The sequence below is a fragment of the Chiloscyllium plagiosum genome, chromosome 27, assembly GCF_004010195.1.
Source record: "Chiloscyllium plagiosum isolate BGI_BamShark_2017 chromosome 27, ASM401019v2, whole genome shotgun sequence".
In the NCBI taxonomy this organism is placed as follows: Eukaryota; Metazoa; Chordata; class Chondrichthyes; order Orectolobiformes; family Hemiscylliidae; genus Chiloscyllium; species Chiloscyllium plagiosum.
In genome coordinates this window covers 34,679,487-34,701,648 of record NC_057736.1, presented here as the reverse complement: position 1 = coordinate 34,701,648, position 22,162 = coordinate 34,679,487, and the positions used below count along the sequence as shown (strand labels likewise).

The 22,162-nt window shown below is 38.8% G+C and overlaps 1 protein-coding gene across 2 annotated transcripts in view; it reads left to right on the top strand.

The window, feature by feature from the left end:
• Window positions 1-22,162, top strand: part of angpt2b (angiopoietin 2b) — a 247,463-nt gene that overhangs the window by 143,053 nt on the left and 82,248 nt on the right. For both annotated transcript variants that reach the window (XM_043717869.1, XM_043717870.1), the window contains one exon: window positions 9,411-9,512. In XM_043717869.1, the coding sequence (XP_043573804.1) occupies window positions 9,411-9,512 (102 nt within the window). The remainder of the gene's footprint in view (window positions 1-9,410; window positions 9,513-22,162) is intronic.

The window sequence follows — 22,162 nt, the reverse complement described above, 5'->3', positions numbered from 1 at the left end:
ATTGACCATAGGAATCACTTGAAGTATGAGAGAAACGCTTTATACAGTCATCCCTAAGCCAGGAAACTTTCTACATAATGCATGTAAAGTATCTATACTCCTAATAGGTATTATCATACATTAAACATAAATCTGTTCAGCACAGATCAATATTTCTAATTTTAGTAGCTTCCACATTTCAAAGTGGAGTGTAGACTAATCTTCTAAAGAGTTTTGTTTTATGACTTACATTATGGAATTCTCGAATACTTAATAATGTAACATTGCCCTGCTTAAATTACCAAAGGACATTTGGCTGAAATATATTTGGTGCTTAAAACCAAGGAACTCATTCACACTATGTAACTTTCAGTGATGGTGTGAAGACTTACCATAATTTGCTAGCACTGACATTGTCACAGGCCACTGCCTGTGTTGTTCAAGTCATATTCTTCAATAAAAGATAGATAGCTGCTTTCTGGGACATGGAAGCAGTGCTATCCTGACATAGAACAACTAATACATCTGACAAAAAGTGCTGGAGATCACAGCAAAATATCTGGAATTAAGAGTTGACTGTTGGCCATGAAACCATTGTTGATTGTCGGAAAAACCCATCTAGTTAACTAATGTCTTTTAGGTAAGGAAATCTGCCATCCCACCGGCAAGACAGACCCAGCAGAGGTGGCAGCACAGTGGCATACAGTCAGGAAGGAGTTGACCTGGGAGTCATTGACATCGACACTGGACCCCATGAAGTCTCATGGCTTCAGGTTAAGCATGGGCAAGGAAACCTGTTAATGGTTACCACATACCATTCTCCTTCGGCTGAAGAATCAATACTCCTCCATGTAGAACAACATTTGGAAGAAACGCTGAGGGTGGCAAGGGTGCAAAATGTACTCTGGGTGGGGAATTTCAATGTCCACCACCAAGAATGGCTCGGCAGCAGCATTACTGATCGAGCTGATTGGGTCCTAAAGGATATAGCTGCTAGACTGGGTCTACGGCAGGTGGTGAAGGAACCAACACGAGGAAGAAACACACTTGACTCATTACTACTAATCTGCCAGCTGCAGGAGCATCTGTCCATGACAGTATAGATAAAAGCGACCACCTCACTGTCCTTGTGGAGATGAAGTTCCGCCTTCACATTGAGAATAACCTCCATTGTGCTGTGTGGCACTATCACCCTGCTGAATGGGACAGACTTCAAACTAATCTAGCAACTCAAGACTGGGTATCCATGAGGCGCTGTGGGCCACGAACAGCAGCAGAACTGTACTCCAGCATGATCTGCAACCTTATGGCCTGGCATATCCCCCACTCAACCATTACCATCAAGCCACAGGATTAATCTGGTTCAATCAAGAGTGCAGGTGATCAGAATATGAGAATAGCAGGACAATGCTTTTCAGTATAGACTCTAGCATCTGCAGTAAATTGTTCCTACAATATATCTGATACAAGGTTACCAAAATTGAGTAGCACAGATTTTGACATTTTGGCTTTTCCAGTATTTCACCACTTCAACTGATGAAGGAGCAACATTCCGAAAGCTTGTGATGTCAAGCCTGTTGGCTTGTAACTTGGTGTCATGTGACTTCTGATTTTGTCCATCCCAGTCTGACACTGGTACCTCCACATCATGTTCTCCAACAGTGAACATGAAAGTGTGAAGAAGTGAGATAAAGCCTGTAGTCACATTATTGAAACACCCTGACTGCAGCTTATGGAGCAGTTGGAACTTTGTTTTCCCACTGGAAAGCATTTGAAATTACTCAGGAGTGTTTTTGAATATATTTTGGTGCATTTTCCAGATAATGTTGCCCCATTGTCACAAGGAAGGAAGAGGATACAGAGATCTGCCCACACAGAGAAGGTGGAGATGGGAGCTACATTGACAGTGTCTTTGACAGCTGCATTGATAGCACCATGGGGAAATGGAACACAGGGGGAAAGCTTTGCACCACTCCCTTTGCCAGCTTGGAGTTACATTCCTAGAGTGATAGGAAGCTGACTGGCAAGTTAATGAATGGCCTCAGCATCTATATATCCAAGCTGATCAGCTCTCCTGTATTCTGTCCCAACAATGCCATTATCTGACTCCTCTGTAACAGAACACATCAGTCATTTCATCCCCTGATGATGTGGCAAATGAATCGTCCTTGCCTCCTGACCTGGCTGGATCCCATTCATACTCAGGTAACTCAATGAATTCTGATCCGAAGTCTACACTAATCTCTGAGTTAGGAGTACAGCTGACACCTAAGCTGATGGGATCAGTGTCCCATAAGCAATTTCTTCATCAATGCTGTTGCTCTTCCTCTTAAGGATGTTATGGGAGCTAGTAGCATTTCTTTAATGCCTGAAAGCAAGAAATCTGAGGTAGCATCTGATGATTTGGATAATGTCAGTGGGGTATAAAACAGGGGATCCACAGTTACGCTGCAAATTGCAACCCATGTATCTAAAAATCAGGATGATGGATTTCACACTCATGGAATTTAATACAATTTCAGTGAAGGGCAAATGATACAGTTCAAATTCAGGATGTTGTGTAACACACAGTGCTGCTCATATACACCTGCTGCTTTTGTCCCCCAGCAAAGTCTGCATGCCATCATCTCAGTGAGGGCTGCTTACTGCACTCAATAAAAAATAAAACCCTGTCTGCAATTTTAATCAATGTTGGAGTTAGCTGGTGATAATGTAGTCAACAGCCCGGCATTAAATTTCAGCAAATTTCAGTAGGAAACTACATCCACATTTTAATCCCACTCTAACCACACGCGAGCTACAACAAGTCAAAGACTGAGAATTCTGTGGTGGGGAATTCACCTCCTGACTCCTCAAAACCTATCCACCACCAATAAAGCACCAGTTAGGAATATGAAGAAATATTATTTTCTTTTCTTAATGAAAAGTGGCTCTGAAGACTTAGGAAGCTCAATGTTGCTGTATTGTGTCAGGAAGGTTGGAAAGGGTCTGAAACATCTAATCCAGAATGGATGGGTGTGGGATTAAAATGTGGATGTAGTTTCCTACTGAAATTTGCTGACAATTTAATGCAGGGCTGTTGACTACATTATCACCAGCTAACTCCAACATTGATTAAAATTGCAGACAGGAGACACTGAATAGAGACCAGCAGCAGGGAACCACTGCTAAATACTTCCATTTGAGAGAGTTAAGGTCCATATTGTCTTTCCTCACCTGGTAACACCATATCCAGAATCACAGAACTTGTAAGGAGCAGAAGTAGGCCACTAAGACCGTCATGCCTGTAGTGGAGCATAAGTCAATGTAGGCTGGTACTTAAACTAATGATCTTCAGTCTGTGTGGTTTCAAGTTGTACCTTGTTAAGACGGACCTGCGGGGTCCCGTCTTTGCGTGTTCTTTCGGAAGGAGAGACTCACACTGGCAACTATGGTTAGACGCAGACAGCCGTTTATTCACAGAATCTTAACTGGTACAACGAATCTACAAGCATGCATTCGTTGGAGAAGGCGTTCTCCCTTCCCGTTCAAAGTTGACACAATTATACTTCGCGCTGCCTGGAGTCCCCGGCCAGTTCGCCTTCCCCATTGGTCCATTCATCGGCGCGCACTGGGGATCCGTCCTCCTATTGGCCGCATCGAAGTGGCGGGAGCGGTTCCGATCCCGTATTCAATAGTCCATTGTGTCAAGGAATTACTATGCGTCTGACAGGCTAGGCATTTTCAATAGTTTTAGTTTAACTAAATTGTCAATTACACTTATCAACTTTAGACTTAAATAGAGCCATTCACACTCACTAGTTACAGGTTCCGATAGAGCAATTCACACTTGTCTAACAGTTACAGATTCCGATCAGTTTCTTTATTAATCCCGAGTTTCGATGGGGCAATTGATACTGGCTGGTATTTACAGGCTCCAAGATTTAATTAACATTATGCATATCTCTTACAAGCTCCAGCAGTCATGCAATCGCCTGCAGCAGCTCACTTGGCTGTTGTTAACCATTTCAGGGCTGGAAGTGTCACCCTCCCTAGCCCTACATTAAACACCGCAGTGAAATCTCCCCAACAACCTGAAAGCACTTTTTCCCTATTTGAACTAATTTTTAGGAATAGAAGAATAGTAGGACAAAGGAATGAAGCAGAGATACAAATTATTTATTAATTAACCTGCATTTTCAGTCCTTTTTCTCTCATAATGTTGTGAATAATGCGCCTGTGTGTTACATCAAAATGATTTTGATCATCATTGACCAAAGCAGCACAGTAGACATCTAAAAACTGCACAGTTGTGAAATGTGGTTCTGGATAAAGATGGAGTGGGTCAGCTGGAGAGAACATCAAAGCAGTGAAGCACTTCTCATGAGGACGGCAAAGGGTCATTAGTCAATGTCATCAAACAAAGGCAAGAAGCCACATTCTAAGGCATGAAAACTTGCTGAAGTAGATGATTGAATGAAGATTAGAGGAATGCAGACCAAAAGGAGAAAGCAGAACAGTGTTGTTAGAAAAACTTGGATTGAAAATAGAAAGCTCCTATGAGGAATTGAAGAAGAAACAGAAGACCATGAGGTATGGAGCATGGACCTGCTTTTTGTCAGATCACCAGTACCACTCAGCTCTGGTGAGATGTGCAAGGTTGAAACAAATCTTAATTGAAGGCATGTGAGATATTTATGTAGCAATGCATACCCAGTTCAGTCAGACGAAGAAAATTAAATTGGGTTTCACAATTACTGTAGTCATAAAAACAGGATCATGCTGGATGTGAAATAACTTACAACTGGTACAAGAATGCTTCCCATGACTTCTAACTTGACAGCTTATTAAGTAATTATAGGTAACAAAGTGAACATTCCCATGAGGTAACTGTAGGTAAAAGATAAAAGGAATTCAAATGAGAAATGAAAGAACATTTAGTTTCTAAGTACATTAACGAATAAGCACTGATTACCAATCTTAAGAACATCCATTGACGATAAACAAATTAACTTTCAAGCAATGAATTAAATTGAACAGCTGTAAAAATAATTTCTAAAGCTTCACTCCACAGTTTTCTGATTAATGATGGGGCAGCACAGGAGAGCAGTAACTCTTTTAATTTATCTTGAACTTTTCCACTGCCTAACAACAGATTCATGAGTGAGCATTAATGCTGTTTCTATTGCAACTTTGTCACCTCCATTGGCTGATGACAGGGACATGAGAAAGCATTAAGACAATTTACAACACATTTCACAATCCTCCCCAGACTAATTACAGGAGCACTAAAAACATATTCTGTTGTATTAACAACATGACAATGCATCAACATTGCTGCATCACAGTTGAGTAAGTGGGCAAATGCATTGCAAATGATGTATCATGTGAAAGGCAGATTATTATCCGAATTGTGATATATTGAGAAAGGGGGTAGTCCAATGACAATTGGGTATCCTTATACAGCAGCTGCTGGTAGTAAGTGAAGAAGTGAATCAGACAGTGAAGAAGGCAAATAACGTGTTGGCCTTCTTGGAGATACAATCTGTAGAAGAGCAGGGATGCCTTGTTGCACTTGTATAGGGCCTTGATGAGACCATATTTGGAATATTGCTGTTTTGGTCTCCTTATCTGAGGAAGGATGTTTTGACTATGAAGGGTCAGGAACAATGGTTTACCAGATTGATTCCTTAGAAAGGCAAGACTGAGGTCTGAAGAGAGACTGGGTTGGTTAGGATTATATTCACTGGAATTTGGAAAAATGTGGAAGGATCTCATAGAAACCTATAAAATTTAAACAGGACTAGACATTCTTGATGAACGGCTTATGCCCGAAATGTCGACTCTCCTGCTCCACGGATGCTGCCTGACCTGCTGTGCTTTTCCAGTGCCACACTTTTTGACTCTGACCTCCAACGTCTGCAGTCCTCACTTTCTCCTTGACAGAGTAAAGTCAGGAGGATGTCCAGAACCATCAGTCACAGTCTAAGGATACGACACAGGCCATTTCACACTGAGTTGAGGAGAAATGTCTTCACCCAGAGAGTAGTGAGCCCGTGGAATTCGCTGCTACAGAAAGTGATTGAGGCCAAAACATTTCATGTTTTCAAGAAGAAGTTCTCAGGGCTAAAGAGATCAAAGTTATGTGAAGAAAGTGGTGATCAGCCATTGTCATATTGAATGGTAGAGCAGGGTTGAAGGGCCATTTGCCTACTCCTGCTCCCATTTACTATTGTTTCTATGTTTATGTTTCTAGTACAAGACTCCTTTCATTTGTACAGCACCTTTTATGACAAACCAAAGTGCTTTATAGTTTATTAAATGTTTTGAGATGCATTCATTGTTCTATTACTGAGAAAAAAATGTTTTGCAATTAACAGACAGCAAAGTACAGCAAAGAGAAGTGTAACTGCATGTTAGGGGCAAGCTGCCAGAGCATTGGTGACTGCCATGAGGCAGACCACGGGAAAAGGACAGTTAATACAGCTTGCTCACTAATCAGTTTTCCATTCTCGGGAAATTGAATCTTTGAAGGAGTGTTGCAAGAGCCAATCCCATGGCACTATAGTTGGCTTAGCTGTTCAGGTGGCAGGGAAGAAGTTTGTAAGCCTCGTACTGGTTGGGGATTTTCTTTAATTAGAGAAACAGACACACATCCCTGCAGCCATCAACATGACTCCAAGGTGGTTTGTTACCTCCGTAGTGCCAGAGTCAGAGCCATCACAGAATGGCTTCAGGATATTCTTTTCGGGAAGATGAACAGTCAGAGGTCATGCTCTGCACTGGAACTAATGGCATAACTAAGAAGGAGTATGTGGTGCAACAATCAGAATTTAGGGAGCTCAGTAAAATAATTAGTAGGCAGTACCTCCAAAGTTCCAGGATCCTTCAAGTTCCATGTGCAAGTGAGTGGAGGAATAGGAAGAATCAGCAGTTGAATGTTTGGTCAGAAAAATGGTGCTTGAGAGAGGGCTTTAGACTCCTGGGGCATTGGGACTGGCTCTGTGGTAGATAGTTTTCAGAAAGACAGATCTAGGTGTTAGATATTCCTGGTTACAAGGTGTTCAGAAAAGATAGCAAAGAAATAAAAAGGAGGAAGGTGGCATTTCAGCTTGAGGAGATCATTACAGTACTGGGAAAAGAGGATTTTTGGAGGCTGCCAAGATAGAATTGAAGCAGCTAAAGCTAAGGAATAGTAATGGTGCAATTATATTGCTCTGTATAATGTAAAGTCCACTGGCTAGTGGGAAGGATCTAGAGGAACAAATCTGCAAGGAAATTACTTAAAGATGGAAGGATCATACAGCAGTTATCATGGACGACTTTAATTTCACATTTTGATTGGGATAGTGATAGTGTAAGGACTAGCAAAGGTCCTCACTTGTGCTTAAGAGAATTTCCTACGCATATTGTGTCCAGTGCAAAAGGAATGAAGACATTGCTGAACATCTTTCTTTGCGATGAGATGGGCCAAGTAGATTAATTGAATATTGAGAAACATTTAGGGGATAGTGCTCCTTTGATGCTACTGCTGGACAAGTTAGACCCCAGAATGAAATCTAGCTCAACAGATTTTTTTCAAATTTTTAACATGGTGATCTTTTACTGAAACAAAGTTAAAAATCACACAACACCAGGTTATAGTCCAACAGGTTTAATTGGAAGCACACTAGCTTTCGGAGTGACGCTCCTTCATCAGGTGATAGTGGAGGGCTCGATCGTAACACAGAATTTATAGCAAAAATTTGCAGTGTGATGTAACTGAAATTATACATTGAAAAATTGATTGTCTGTTAAGCCTTTCATCTGTTCGAATACAGTGATAGTTTCACTTCTTTCATGTGTAAATCACAAAACCTTTTTTTAAAGTTGCATTCTCGGGTTAGCTGTTAACAATGGTGATAGCTAGACAATATGTTGAAGGTGTTAGCCCCCTGTGTTCTCTGTCTATGACCTGATGTTTAGATTGATTCTAATCTAAAAAATGTCCAACACCGGCATCTCCAAATCATGATTATTGAAACAAGTTTGCAATGCTACAGGTTTGGTTTTATTGGTAAAACAGAAGCTCTTGTACAAAAAGAATAAAGATAAAATCAAACGTATCAAGCTATTCATATGTAAATCAATTTGAAACATTTCAAAACACGGCTGAACAAAATCCCATTTATTCCTACACCATCACTTTACAGTACTCAGAGAGAGTTCTCTTCTCTGTCATGTCTATAAGTTTGACATAACAATTTCTTTAATTTCCTTGTCCTGAATATTTGATAGTCTTTTCCTTGATTACTCATATAGCTGAGCTTAAATTTCCTTAGCTTTGAATAACTCCTTCAGAGCTCTAACCAAACACTTCTGGTCTATACTTTTCAAAGTAGCATCTTACACTGAGGTAACATATTTCCTAGCTGTTCTGAACTAAAACTTCCTTCTGCAAGACAAACTGTTTATACATCTAACCTCAACCATGCCTCCTGTGAACTACCATGAAAGGGCTATCCAATCTATGGGTTTGTCTCCAAAGCAACAATAAAAATCTTGTTTCTTCAAAACTAAAAGCATGCTAAAGCTTTTCAATATTTACTAATTTCAATCATAAAATTTTCACAATCCATACAAATTCCCATTATCATTCAGGAGTTGCTCTTTCACACATACTGGTTGGAAAATCATGGCTCCAGAAACACTGACAAGTTAATTATTAAACCTCTCTTACATAGACCTAAAATCTACATTCCACTAGTTCTTACTCTAAAGGGATGGTAATAGGAAATGCCATTGGTCAAACTAGAGTAGAAATAATCAAATTTCAGAGACTGGATGTCAATGGGACAAGAATGAGCTGGGTAGATTAGATTAGATTAGATTAGATTACTTACAGTGTGTGGTAATAGGAAATGCCATTGGTCAAACTAGAGTAGAAATAATCAAATTTCAGAGACTGGATGTCAATGGGACAAGAATGAGCTGGGTACTGGAACCAAAGGTTGGGGGTAGTTTAACAGTGTCTGAATGATGGGCTATTTTCACTGCAGAAGGCCTGCCCTTAGGTAGATCACTATTACATTGCAATAACTTCATGATGCCCTGTCAGAAAAGTGAAAAACAATGAAGTTAATCACTCATTGTAATTTTTGAAATAAAATCATCTTTATTTCTCAATAATTTTCATGTCATAATTTATTGTTTGAGAACAAATGATGCCAGATAATGTTATCAAGTAACATATTGAATTTGACCAATCGTTGGCTGAAGACCATATCAGAATTGATGGAGATGCATTAAAATGAGGTTGAAAATTCAAAAAAAAAAGCAATCTGCATTAATTACATGTGAAAACCAATAGAATGAAGGATGTGCTATGGAAGCAATTAAAAATTACTCAGAAGCTCCTTTTAAAATGCCAGCAGAAATTATTTGCATGACCACCTCCCATTTCTTCTTTGTAGGTGTTCTGTGATATGGAGATCAATGGAGGAGGATGGACAATCTTCCAGCATCGTGAAAATGGGAACATAGACTTTCACCGTGACTGGAAAGAATATAAACTGGTAAGAAGCATTTCACTTTTGACTTAAAAAATAACTTTCTGAATTTGAAAGCAGCAATATCAAAATCAAATGCTTTTCTCTCAATATTGGCATGAGAAAGTAATCTGCATTTATTTGCATCAAAAGAAAATGCCCTAAGGCCAAGTATGGGATCCACCTAGAATCATAGAGGCATAGAGATGTACAGCACGGAAACAAACCCTTTGGTCCAACTCATTCATGCCAACCAGATATAATAAAACCAGGCACAGCAGGTATTAATCTCCATTGTGAGTTTCAATTAATTGCACCCAGTTGCAGACTTTGTGCAAGAGACATACGAATCAGAAGCAGGAATAGACCTCTCATCCTGCTCAAACCTTTAATCCAATAATGTTCAATCTGATTGTAACCTTGAATACACATTCCTGTCTGCTGCAGATCAGCTTTCAATCCTTTGCTTAACAAGAATCTATCCACTTCTCCCTTAAAAATTTCCAAGAACTCCGCCTCAGTTGGCTTTTGCAGGCAGAGAGTTCCAACGACTCATGACCCTCGGAAAGAACAAAATTGATTAACCCCTGGCGTAAGTGTATGCACCAAAACTTAAATAGTGAACCTTAGTCTTAGATTCACCCATTAGAGGAAATATCTTCTTGACCTATGACCCTTCTACAGCACGATTTTCTATAGCGATTTTCAATAGCATGATTTTCCGTAGCGCGAGGTTGCAGAGGAACGCAACTGTAGCGTTATAGCAGAGTGATCTGTAACAACCTTCTAGTCAATTTTGACAACCTTCATTAGAACTGTGGAATATATAAATGGACAATGTCAGAAAGGAACAGGATTAAGATTAGATTCCCTACAGTGTGGAAACAGGCCCTTCAGCTCAACAAGTCCACACCGATCCTCCGAACAGTAACCCACCCAGACCCATTTCCATCTGACTAATGCACCTAACACTATGGGCAATTTAGAATGGCCAATTCACTGAACCTGCACATCTTTGTATTGTGGGAGGAAACCAGAGCACCCGGAGGATACCCTCACAGACACAGAGAGAACTTACAAACTTCACCCAGACAGTCGCCTGAGGCTGGAATCAAATCTGGGTCCCTAGCACTGTGAGGCTGCAGTGCTAACCACTGAGCCACCATGCCATGAAGACAACTGAAGGAGAAATGTATTTATGAGTAAGGAAAGCAATGGGAAAATTTACTTGCTTTTTCATCCGGTTCATTTTACGTTTTTTTTCAATGGTGTTATTTAGATTTTTTTCCCAGTCGTGATGCAGGGTGCACACCTAAAATGTAAACTTGTCTGTTCTATTTATAGATCCTGACAGACTGTGCAACATTTTTGGGGTATCCAGGTGTCATGGCTAGTATTTATTCCACATTGAAACAAGTTCAGAATTTTTTAGAATCTTTTTTTAATCATTTCTCCCATTGGCCAGGCAGACATGGAGAGAAATTGAATGTTGTCAGCATATTAGCTGCTTGGTGTTTGTCAAACATACAATGCTTCAGAAATAATTTATGAGCTGTCAAGTATCTTGGACCGATGGAAGGTAGCTTAGAAATTATAAAGCAAAATCGCCAGTCATTCTGAGGTAAATTCCAAGGGTGGGGTTTGGCTTCACTCAGTTCTTTTGTTCTTTTGAATTGAGATTGTGTGTTTTATATTTGGTATTAATCTATCACACCCCCTCTGTAGGAATGTGTTGAGGATTTGTGAAAGACCTCCAAGGAAGACAAAAAACTTGCTGGGAGTTGGAGGTGGAGGATGGGGGTTGGGGATGGTTGTGGAGTGGTTCATGATTTCCCATTTTAGGCAGAGTCCGTAAAGCATATTCTCTTACTAGTAAATGAGCCACAGTTGCATTCTCCGCATATTTGTGGTTGAGTTTGATATTCACATGTATTCTGGTAGACATTGTAGTTATTTTTGGTTACATCCCAGAGAAAGAAGAATTTATTCCCACCCTGTAAAAATGTGAAAAATAGCATTAGAGAAATGTTTTCATTAATTTCAATGGATGTATTTTGCTCTCTCTCTCAATGTCAGAGACAAGCAATGATGTCAACAGGCACACACCAATTCCATACCCAGTTTACACAATTGAGAAATATCTATGTGTTAATGACCAATTACCTTCAAAGGTTTTTCTATGGTGGTAGTACATTCTTGTCAGGAAAATATCTAGTGTTAGTTCTAAATAAAAAGATACTAGTTTTGATTGTGGAGGTTGATTATATAGAAAAATTCAAGGCTTCTTTCTCTGGTCCTTCACAGCTCTCTTACCTTGATTAACCACAATGAAGCTCAAAATATAACATTCAAACTTATCTTCTTGCCTAAACTCTACTTGATTTGGGAAGGTGGCACATTACCTGGGTTTTTTGTTCCAGTCTATATCAATTTGGAAGGATGCCATTTCCCTTCTGTGGACATCCTACTCAACTGCTTAAAAGAACTGGTTAACATATGGACACTTGAAAGAATAATGACGATTAGTGAGATGCTTCTGTCGAACTACTCCATCCAATATTATATATTTCCTTAGAGCAGGTAAATGGAGCAAGGTAAATGCCAAAGGTCAGCATCTATTTTCACAAGATTATCTTTCAATCAAATATAATATACTCATGACTGTGTTGCTTATGTTATCAATTTTGGATGTAGGGAAATTTCCTGTCAGAGGTGTTGGATATGAATTCAAAACAACTTTGAAAACATGGGTCACTCACTGAATGTGATGAAGTTTGACATCATAATCTTACTGAAAATTATTTCAAGAAAAGTTCTATATTTCAAAAGTTAAAACCATCCACTATCACCCTTTTGGGCAAAGGAAAAATAAAGATTAGTGCAGGGGTGAATAAGAGTGAGGAATTTAAAATATTGAACATCAACTGAGAAAGTCAAGGGACTAAACTCCAGTAAAACCTTCATGATCTGACGGCCTACATCCTAATGTTTGAAAGAGATTGATGCAGGAACAGTGGATGCACTACTGATTTTCAAAATTCCTTTGATCTTGGAATAGTCGCAACGAATTGCAAATCAGTACACAACGCACTGCCATTGAAGAAATGACAGTGCAAGTGACGAGGAACAACAGGTCAGTTAACTTAACATCAGTCTTTCGGAAATTAGCAATCTATGATTAAGAATTAATGTAATTATATAATTACATTTAATTATAAAAGCTTAGTAATGATCAGAAATAAGTCAACATGATTTTGCAAAAGGGAACAATATCAGAACTTTTTAAAAGCATGTAACTAATAGGATAGATACAAATCTAGCATATTTGGATTGTCTAAAGGAATTCGATCAGGTGACATATAAATGTTAACAGACGAGATCAGGGCTTATGGAGTTGAAGTAATAAGCATGGGACAGCACAGTGTCTCAGCAGTTAGCACTGTGCCTCACAGCACTAGGGTCCCAGGTTCGATTCCAGCCTCAGGTGACTGCCTGTGTAGAGTTTGCATATTCCCCCTGTATCTGTGTGGGTTTCCTCCTACAGTCCAAAGATGTGTAGGGCAGATGAATTGACAATGCTAAATTGCCCATTGTGCTAGGTGCATTAGTTTGAGGGAAATGGGGTTGGGTGGGTTACTTTTCGGAGGGTCGGTGTGGACTGGTTGGGCCGAAGAGCCTGTTTCCACACTGTAGGTAATCTAATCTAAATAGATTAGTGTTGTTACAACTAATGAGGAGTTCAAATCAGCTCCCTGTTTTTAACCTTCTCAGCTGCAAGCAACAAAGTTTTAAAATTCCTTTTAGAACGTAATTATATCTCACATCAGTTTTCCAGATCAAAAGAAAGGTCCAGTTGTAACATTTAATTGAGCGGTAGAACATGAATTACATTCCTTTGTAACTCTGTGGAAAAACCCATGCACATCCCCAAGTCTGCATGGGTTTCTGGAAGGTGCTCCAATTTCCTACCAAAGTTCAAAGATATGCATGTAGGTGGATTGCCCATGTAAAACTGCCCCATTGTTTAGGTTATGTGTAGGGATGTGTTAGTTAGGTGTGTTAGCCGTAGGAAATGTAGGGTTACAGGGATAGTGGAGAGGGATGGGTCTGAGTGGGATACTCTTTGGAGAATCAGTGTGAACATGTTGAGCCAAATGGCCTATTTTCACACTGTAAGGATTCTAAGGATTCTATCAAGCAAACAGATGCACAAAAAGATATCAAGTCTAAAAAGGCTGACTGTTGAATACCAAGTGGAAGAGCAAGACTAAGCATATTAAAAAATCCTTCGAGTCCTTAAGGTGTAAGGTCATTCCCGAGACCATGGTTGTTTTCTTGATTACTTGTTTCTTCAATAGCAGTGAATCTTATAGATTTCTTTGAGTTTTTGATGAACAGTATTTCTCCAATTTATTTTTCATCATGTGTTGTCTCTAAGACACTGAGAGGAGAAGGTTAACTATCACACAACACCAGGTTATAGTCCAACAAGTTGAATTGGAAGCACACTAGCTTTCGGAGCGACGCTCCTTCATCAGAATGAAGGATGATGAAGGAGAGTCGCTCCGAAAGTTAGTGTGCTTCCAATTAAACCTGTTGGACTATAACCTGGTGTTGTGTGATTTTTAACTTTGTACACCCCAGTCCAACACCGGCATCTCCAAATCAATAGAGGAAAAGGGACTGTGGGAGAGTATTTTTAAAAATTTATTCATTCATGGGATGAGAGTTTTGCTGGCTAGGTAGCATTTAATACCCATCCCTAAATGCCTAGAGGGCAGTTAAGAGTCAACCACATTATTGTGGTCTGAAGTCACATGTATGGCAGACCAGGTAAAGATGGTAGTTTCCCTCCTAAAAGACATTTGTGAACCAGATGGGTTTTTCCCAACAATCAACAATAGAGTCATGGTCAACATTAGATTCTTAATTCCAGATGTTTATTGAATTCAAATTCCACCATCTGCCATGGCAGGATTCAAAGTCAGCTTCAGGTCCCCAGAACATCATCTGGATCTCTGGATTAAACAGTCCAGCAATAACTCGGCCATTGCCTCCCAATCTGCTGTTGCAAATCTATTTTCTTTCCCTGTGGTGCCCAAAAGCCATTACATGAGGTACATTTCACTTGTGTATTCTCATGTTTGACCTTATTGTTTTTGTTTCAAGCAAGATAATCATGAGCCAAGTTTCAGCCTAATACATTTGAAGTTTCAGAAGTTATGTATCAACCAATAAGCAGGGGATATTGATCTAAACCATTTCTTTAATAATGTCAATTTTGGTTTGATTTGATTGTAGTTTGTTGATCATTTAATGAGCTTGGCTGAACCTGGTCAGGCAATCACTCCTACCATCTTAATTCAGAGTTTGCTCTTTTTAATGGAAGTCCAAAAAAGATCGCAAATATTAAAATCAGTTGGTGGAAGCTGAAAATTAATATTCTATTGTGACCATAATCATAAGAGGTTGGATAGCAGATTAGTTAATGGACTGAAAGCAGAGAGTAAGCACATATGGGCATTTTGAAATTGGAATGTTGTGACCAATGGAGTGATCGCAAATGCAAAAGTGGAATATGTTTGAAAGGCATGAAACTTGCAAATGTTGATGTTATAAGAGACTTGTGTGTGCTCATACAAGGTAAGCAAGAAAGTAGCAGGCAGGCACAGCTCCAAATTAAGAGAGCAAATGATTTGTCAGACAAAGTTCATTAGTCTGGTCCTTGGGACAAAAGGGTCATCCTATTTTGAATGGCTGAATAAATCTAGTCTATATTTTAAGAAATGTTGCAGAATATAAGGTAACCATATTAGAACATTCTTGGAAGATAATGTACAGGCTAGACAAGAGAGATTCTCTAGCCAGGAGAATTAAAAACCAGAGGGTAAGGGGCTATCATTTACGACTGAGATATGGTAAAATTGCTTCACACAAAGGACTGTGAATCTTTGGGATTCTCTGGACTAAAGGGTTGTGGATCTGCCATTGTGACTTCATTCAAAATATTTCAGGTTATGGTAGACAGAATTTTGGCCTCTCAGAGAATCAAGAGATATTTGGAATGGATTGGAAATGGAATGGATACCCAAAATTTGGCATGCTCACGTTGAACTCTGAAGTATGCTCAGCTCAGCAAGCCACGTTGTCATCACCTGTTCTTATCTTTTATGTTGTTTGGTTTCTTTTTATGAAAAAAACCTCTGTGTGCTTTATGAACATTTTAAGATGTGTACTAAAGCTCACTGCTTAATGACACTGATGGTTCACATTGTGAAGTTTTGAATTACTTTTCAATGGAGCATGGGCATTGCTGACAAAGCAAGCCCTTGTTGCCCACTATTAATTATCCTTGAACTGATTGGTTCACAGGGCCTTTTCAAAGGGCAGTTAGGAATCAAGCACATTCCTGCAGGTCTGAAGGCATACGTAGACAAGACTAGGTGGGCAATGTCGATGTTCTTCCTTTCTTGACCTAAGTTACATTAAAGAACATGATGGATTTTAGCAATAATATTATGGACAAAGTAGTTTCATGGTCATTACATTTTACATCAAAGTAATAAAATCTGAAATAAATACCATTAGCCACCCTAGTAGGTGTTAGCCTATGTTCCCAGAATGTTAACCTTGGCTCCTGAGCTGCTACTTCAGTGACAGTAATGTACACCAGACTGGAAGCAAAGAAAGAAAAGAATTAATCTGCTTAAGAGAATAAATAACAGCCTTCTATTTAACTGAATAAGGCATGAAAGTAAAAACAATTAAATGTCTGCATTTGAATTCATCAAGAGCTCATAGATTAGTCTTCACATCATGTCATTTGAGGAGAAGCTGAGCATATTGACTTTCAATGTCACAATAGGAGTAGGCCATTTAGTTCCCTGAACCTGTCCTGCCATTGAATTCTCCAGGAGTGTAGTGCTAATAACAGGATTTCAGGATCCGAGGATAATGTTCTGGAGACAAGGGTTTAAATCCCACTATTGAACCAGACAGAATTTAAATTCAGTTAATAAAACCTGGAATTAAAGTTAGTTTATGAAATATTGACCATGAAACTGTGATCAATTGTTGTAATAACTTATCTGGTTCACTTGTGTTCTTTCAGGAAGGAAATCTGCCATTCTTACTTTGCCTATGTGTAACTCCAGATTCACAGCAATGTAGTTAACTCAAACTGTCCTCTGAAGTAGCTGAGGAAACTGCATGTGCTCAAGTAGAGATAGTCCTGTTAGCAATACCCACATTATGAAATAATACTTTAAAAACATGGCTGAAAGACCTTAGCTCCATTGCTCCATATCTATTTTACCCTTGCCTAAACAAAGTCCACCCTTCTAACTCTTGAATGTCTCATTAGACCCAATATCCAGAGCCAATGTCACATGTCATATTTCTACACCTTTTAGTATGAAAATATTGTTTTCCAGATATGCTACTGGACATTATAGTTCAAATTTTATTGTTACTCCTGACTTCACTGTGGAATTAAATATGGGGCACTAAAAGTTCACTTTGTTAAGCCATAAATCAAATTGCAACTTCTATCATCTGATAGAGTAGGTAGGAAGAAACTGTTTCCTCTCATGGATGAATCAAGAACAAGGGAATATAAACATCTATATTTTACCTGTAAGTGATAAACAAGCAGTGTTCACCATTCATAATGCATTTAGTTACTCGAACACTTATCATGGATTTTCAAATCGCAAGCTATGGTAATAAAAAGAGAGATGCACAGCCGTGCTCTCAATAGGGAATCTAGGACTTGTGCATTGAGTTTAATGTCTTCTCCCTCAATCGATTTGGTACTAGCATGGTATTTAATTGAGTGGGAGGCTCATGACCCTGCTGCTCTAATTAATGTCAAGGGTTCACTCCACTGTCACTGTTGTTAAACAGAGCAGCAGCAGGTGGGAAATGCATCACGGGGGGAGCTCGAAAAACAAATGCTATCAGGATTGCTTCTGGGTTGGGATGGGAGTTCCTCATAGAAAGGCACTCAGTGCCTTATGAACAAAACTGGCATAGGGAAGATTGGACCTATTGAGAATCACTGTTTACATTTGGTACTAATGCCCATCCTCATCCCATGGGACCCTCACCTCATTATTCCCCTCTTTTCATTGGTTATCCTGGGTCTCAACAGCAGCCATGGTCTCCAAGCTGCTGAACTAGTCAATCTTATTGGGTGTCACTGAGGCCATTACACAATGGAGTGGTTTAAGTTGTGTGTGTGAGTTTCAATCAATACAGCAGGCTTTCTTGAAAACAGAAACACAGGATTTACAGATGGCTCTCCAGCTAGCATGCAGGATCTCCTTCATCTAAATTAAACTCTGCTCTGTGTGTACAGGCTAAGTAATGTTGTTCCTTTTCAATCAATCAGAGTTAACAATCCTTATTGATGCACACAGGCTGAAATCAAGACAAAATGTTAAGAACTTAGTGGGAAATTAGGGAAGTGATTGTCGGGCTCCTTGCTGTGATATTTGTATCATTAATAGTCACAGGTGAGGTGCCAGAAGACTGGAGGTTGGCTATTAAGAAAGGTGGCAAAGAAAAGCCAGGGATCTATAGACTGGTGAGCCTGACTTCGGTGGTGGACAAGTTGTTGCAGGGACTCCAGAGTGACAGTATTTACATGTATTTGGATAGGCAAGGACTAATTAGGGATAGTCAACATGACTCACTAACTTGACTGAGTTTTTTGAAGAAGTAATAAAGTGAATTGGTGAGGGCAGAGCAGTGGACGCTATTTAGACTTCAGTAAGGCATTCAACAAGGTTCCTAATAGTAGACTAGGAAGCAAGGTTAGATCTCTGAAATACAGGAAGAACCTATTTGGATACAGCAATGATTCAAAGATAGAAGACAAAGGGTGGTGAAGGATGGTTGCTTTTCAGACCTGAGGTCTGTGACCAGTGATATACCACAAGGATCAATGCCGGGGCCACTGCTTTTTATCATTTATATAAATGATTTGGATGCAAACATAGGAGGTATGGTTAGTAAGTTTGCAGATGACACCAAAATTGGAGGTGTATTGGACAGCGAACAAGGTTACCTAAGATTACAATGGGATCTTGATCAGATGGGCCAATAGGCTGAGAAGTGGCAGATGGAGTTTAATTTAGATAAATGTGAGGTGCTGCATTTTGGAAAGGCAAATCAGAGCAGGACTTGCAGGACTCATACACTTAGTGGTAAGGTCCTGGGGAGAGTTGCTGAACAAAGAGACTGTGGAGTGCAGGTTCATAGCTCCTTGAATGTAGAATCATAGGTAGATAGGATAGTGAAGAAGGTATTTGGTATTCTTGGCTTTATTGTTCAGTATATTGATGATAGGAGTTGGAAGATCATGTTGTGGCTTTACAGGACATTGGTTAGGCCACTTTTGAGCTACTACATGCAATTCTGGTCTCTCTGTTATAAGAAGGATGTTGTGAAACTTGAAAGAGTTCAGAAAAGATTTACAAGGAGAGTCCAAAACTAGAGGGCATAGGTTTGGGGTGAGAAGAGAAAAATGTAAAAGGGATCTAAGGAGTAGCTTTTTCATGCAGAGGGTGATGCATGTACAGAATGAGCTGCCAGAGAGGTGGTGAGGGCTTGTACAATTACAACATTTAAAAGGCATCTGGATGGGTATATGAATAGGCAGGGTATAGAGGAATATGGGCCAAATGCTGGCAAATGAGACTAGATTAATTTAGGATATTTGGTCGGCATGGACGAGTTTGAACTGAAGAGTTTGTTTTGGTGCTATACATTTCTATGACTGTACAATTGAATATTTAAGATTTATTTTTTAGAATAGAATATTTTAATCAAGATAAGTAATGTAGAAAAACCAAAACATAGGGAAGATAATGAAAAAAGGATTGAAAAATGTTTAGAGACAGCATAATTTTTTCGAAGACAAAAACAGAAGTTGCTGGAAAAGCTCAGCAGGTCTGGCAGCATCTGTGCAGAGAAATCAAAGTTAATGTTTTCGATCCGCTGACCCTTTCTCAGAACTGGGGAAGGATCCATTCTGAGGAAAGGTCATTGGACCCAAATCATTAACTTTGATTTCTCTTCATAGATGCTGCCAGACCTGCTGAGTTTTACCAGCAACTTCTGTTTTTGTTTCTGATTCAAAGAATCTGCAATTCTTTCAGTTTTTAACATTTATCTAAGATTTTGTTTCCCTTTTAAGATATTTCATTGTAATATAAACAATTAATTCTGTTTTAAAGCTATAATTTCAAAACTGGCCAGCGTTAAATGAAGGTTGTCATCTTCACTGCGCTTCTAAACAGAGGTTAGGAAACTGGTAGAATATGAGAGAGGCAGGTACCTTTTGTTCAGGAATCAATGAAGACAAACATACATTGTTCATGAGCAACCCCAACAAATGATCTGGTTGAAAGCTTTTTTTTAGCTTCTTTCAAGTGTCAAAAAATGACACTATTTTGTATCAGGTAACCAACAGCTGCAAACTATTATTCTTTTGTCTGCCATTGTGATAAAACTGTTCACGTTTCCTGCAAATAAATTATTTGAACTTCAAAGAAGTAAAATCCTTAGAACCCAGGAACTACTATCTGTGTGTTTTTTTGTTTGTTTTCTATTTATCTTGCTTTAATGATTGAAGAAGGAATAAAAGCCCAAGAAGACACTATAGAGCAACATACATGCTTTGAGGGCTGACATTTGATCTTTATGTTTGTAACAAGTCGGTTGTCATTTTTCACTGAAATTCCTTCCTTCCACTGAAGTTCATTGAACAATTATTCAAACCCTTTGTCAGAGATTCCCAGTCTTATTGCTTTTAATTGAGTTGAAATGAAAATGTAGGCCTTGTTTTCCAAGTCATTGGAATATCAAAACTAGCACAATATATAATATGCTGAGGATATACTACGAATCCATTTTGCACTAGATTGATTGCAACCTCTCCTTTCTGGATTGTTTTAAATAATTTGGGCATTTTATACAAATGGCTCAGTTTACATAGTGTGCCACTTTTATATATTGGAATAAGATCTTCAAACATCTGGAAGGTCATAAATACTCTGGTCCCAGCGAATTTACTTAAGAATTTACTATGAATGTCCATGACATTCAGAGACAATAACCCAATGGAGTAGAAAATCATAAGGAAACTCAAAAGAACTCAAATATATTTGCTGGATTTCAATTTTGAGAATAAATGTGTTTTATTTAATGTGAGAAGAAGCTTTGCATTCTTGAATATAGATGCAATTACATTAGAATGCCATTATTAATATATATTGCAGTGTGAAAAGTTGTCCATAAGACCATAAGCCATAAGAGCAGAAATTAGGCCATTCAGTCCATCCAATCTGCTCCGCCATTCAATCATGACTGATATGTTTCTCAACCCCATTCTCCTGCTTTCTCCCTGTAACCGATAATCCCCTTGATAATCAAGAACCCGTCTATCTCAGTCTTAAATATACTCAATGACCTAGCCTCCATAGCCTTCTGTGGCAATGAATTCCATATTTTCACAACTCTCTGGCTGAAGAAATTTCTTCTTATCTCCGTTCTAAAAGATCTTCCCTTTACTTGAGTTGTCCAGCCAGCTATGAAAATAATTACTTCTGTTAATTATTGGTTTTATTTTATGAATATAATTGCAATTGCTTGAACTTGGAAAGCTCAATACGTTTATTAATACTCAGTTAATAATATAACAATCATTGTGTCTTATGTTTTGAGGCAAAGAAGGTCCAACAATGTTCCAAGACTTTATACTCTTTAAATGGAATCACTTTGATTAGATTCAGTTTGTGTGTGCATGCCATTATAATATTAACACTGAAAAACATTTTATTCTCTCTTAACTTATAGTTTCCAATCTGCTGAAATTATAAGTGGTTGGTGCAATTATCAGCACACTCTTTATTCAATGAGTCTTGAATCACCCAAATTGATTGGCTAAAAAGTCTTTCTTTTCCAATATCTGTGAGGGTCCAAAACAAAAATAACATGCTTAAGCAATCTTGGTTTGATTCCTTGTGGATATAGATCAAAGTACAATCCTGCACATAGTTTGGAACCATTAGAAACAAATTGAAGAATCTGGTTCAGCTGGTATAAAAATAACACAAACTTTACTTCGAAGACATGACTTTTTCAACAATGTATAAATGGTCTTACTCATAAGCCTAACATGATCTTCTAGTTAATAAGCCTATGATAATGTATAACGGCATACAGTTATTTTGCTCTGTGAACTATACTATCTACTTTGTCCAGTTTCTAACAATACAATGGTTGAGTGAGTTACTATTCAACATCTTTCTGATCACTCGGTTTTCTTTTCATTGTAGATTGCCTTCATGATAACATGCTTCCTAGATCCTGCTGTTGCATTTTTCCAAAACTGTGATTTTTATTTTAGTACAGTGAAATTACTCATGTCAGTTAATGTTGTGTTATTTTCTTCTAAATTTTATTTAAACTCTTCTGTTCATTTTTCTTTAATCCACAATTTCAGCAGAATGCCCCATTGTAACAAGAACCCTACTTCGAGTCATAGAGATGTAAAGCATGGAAACAGACCCTTCGGTCCAGCCGGCCATGCCGACCGGATATCCCAACCCAATCTAGTCCCATCTGCCAGCACCTGGCCCATATCTCTCCAAACCCTTCCTATTCATATA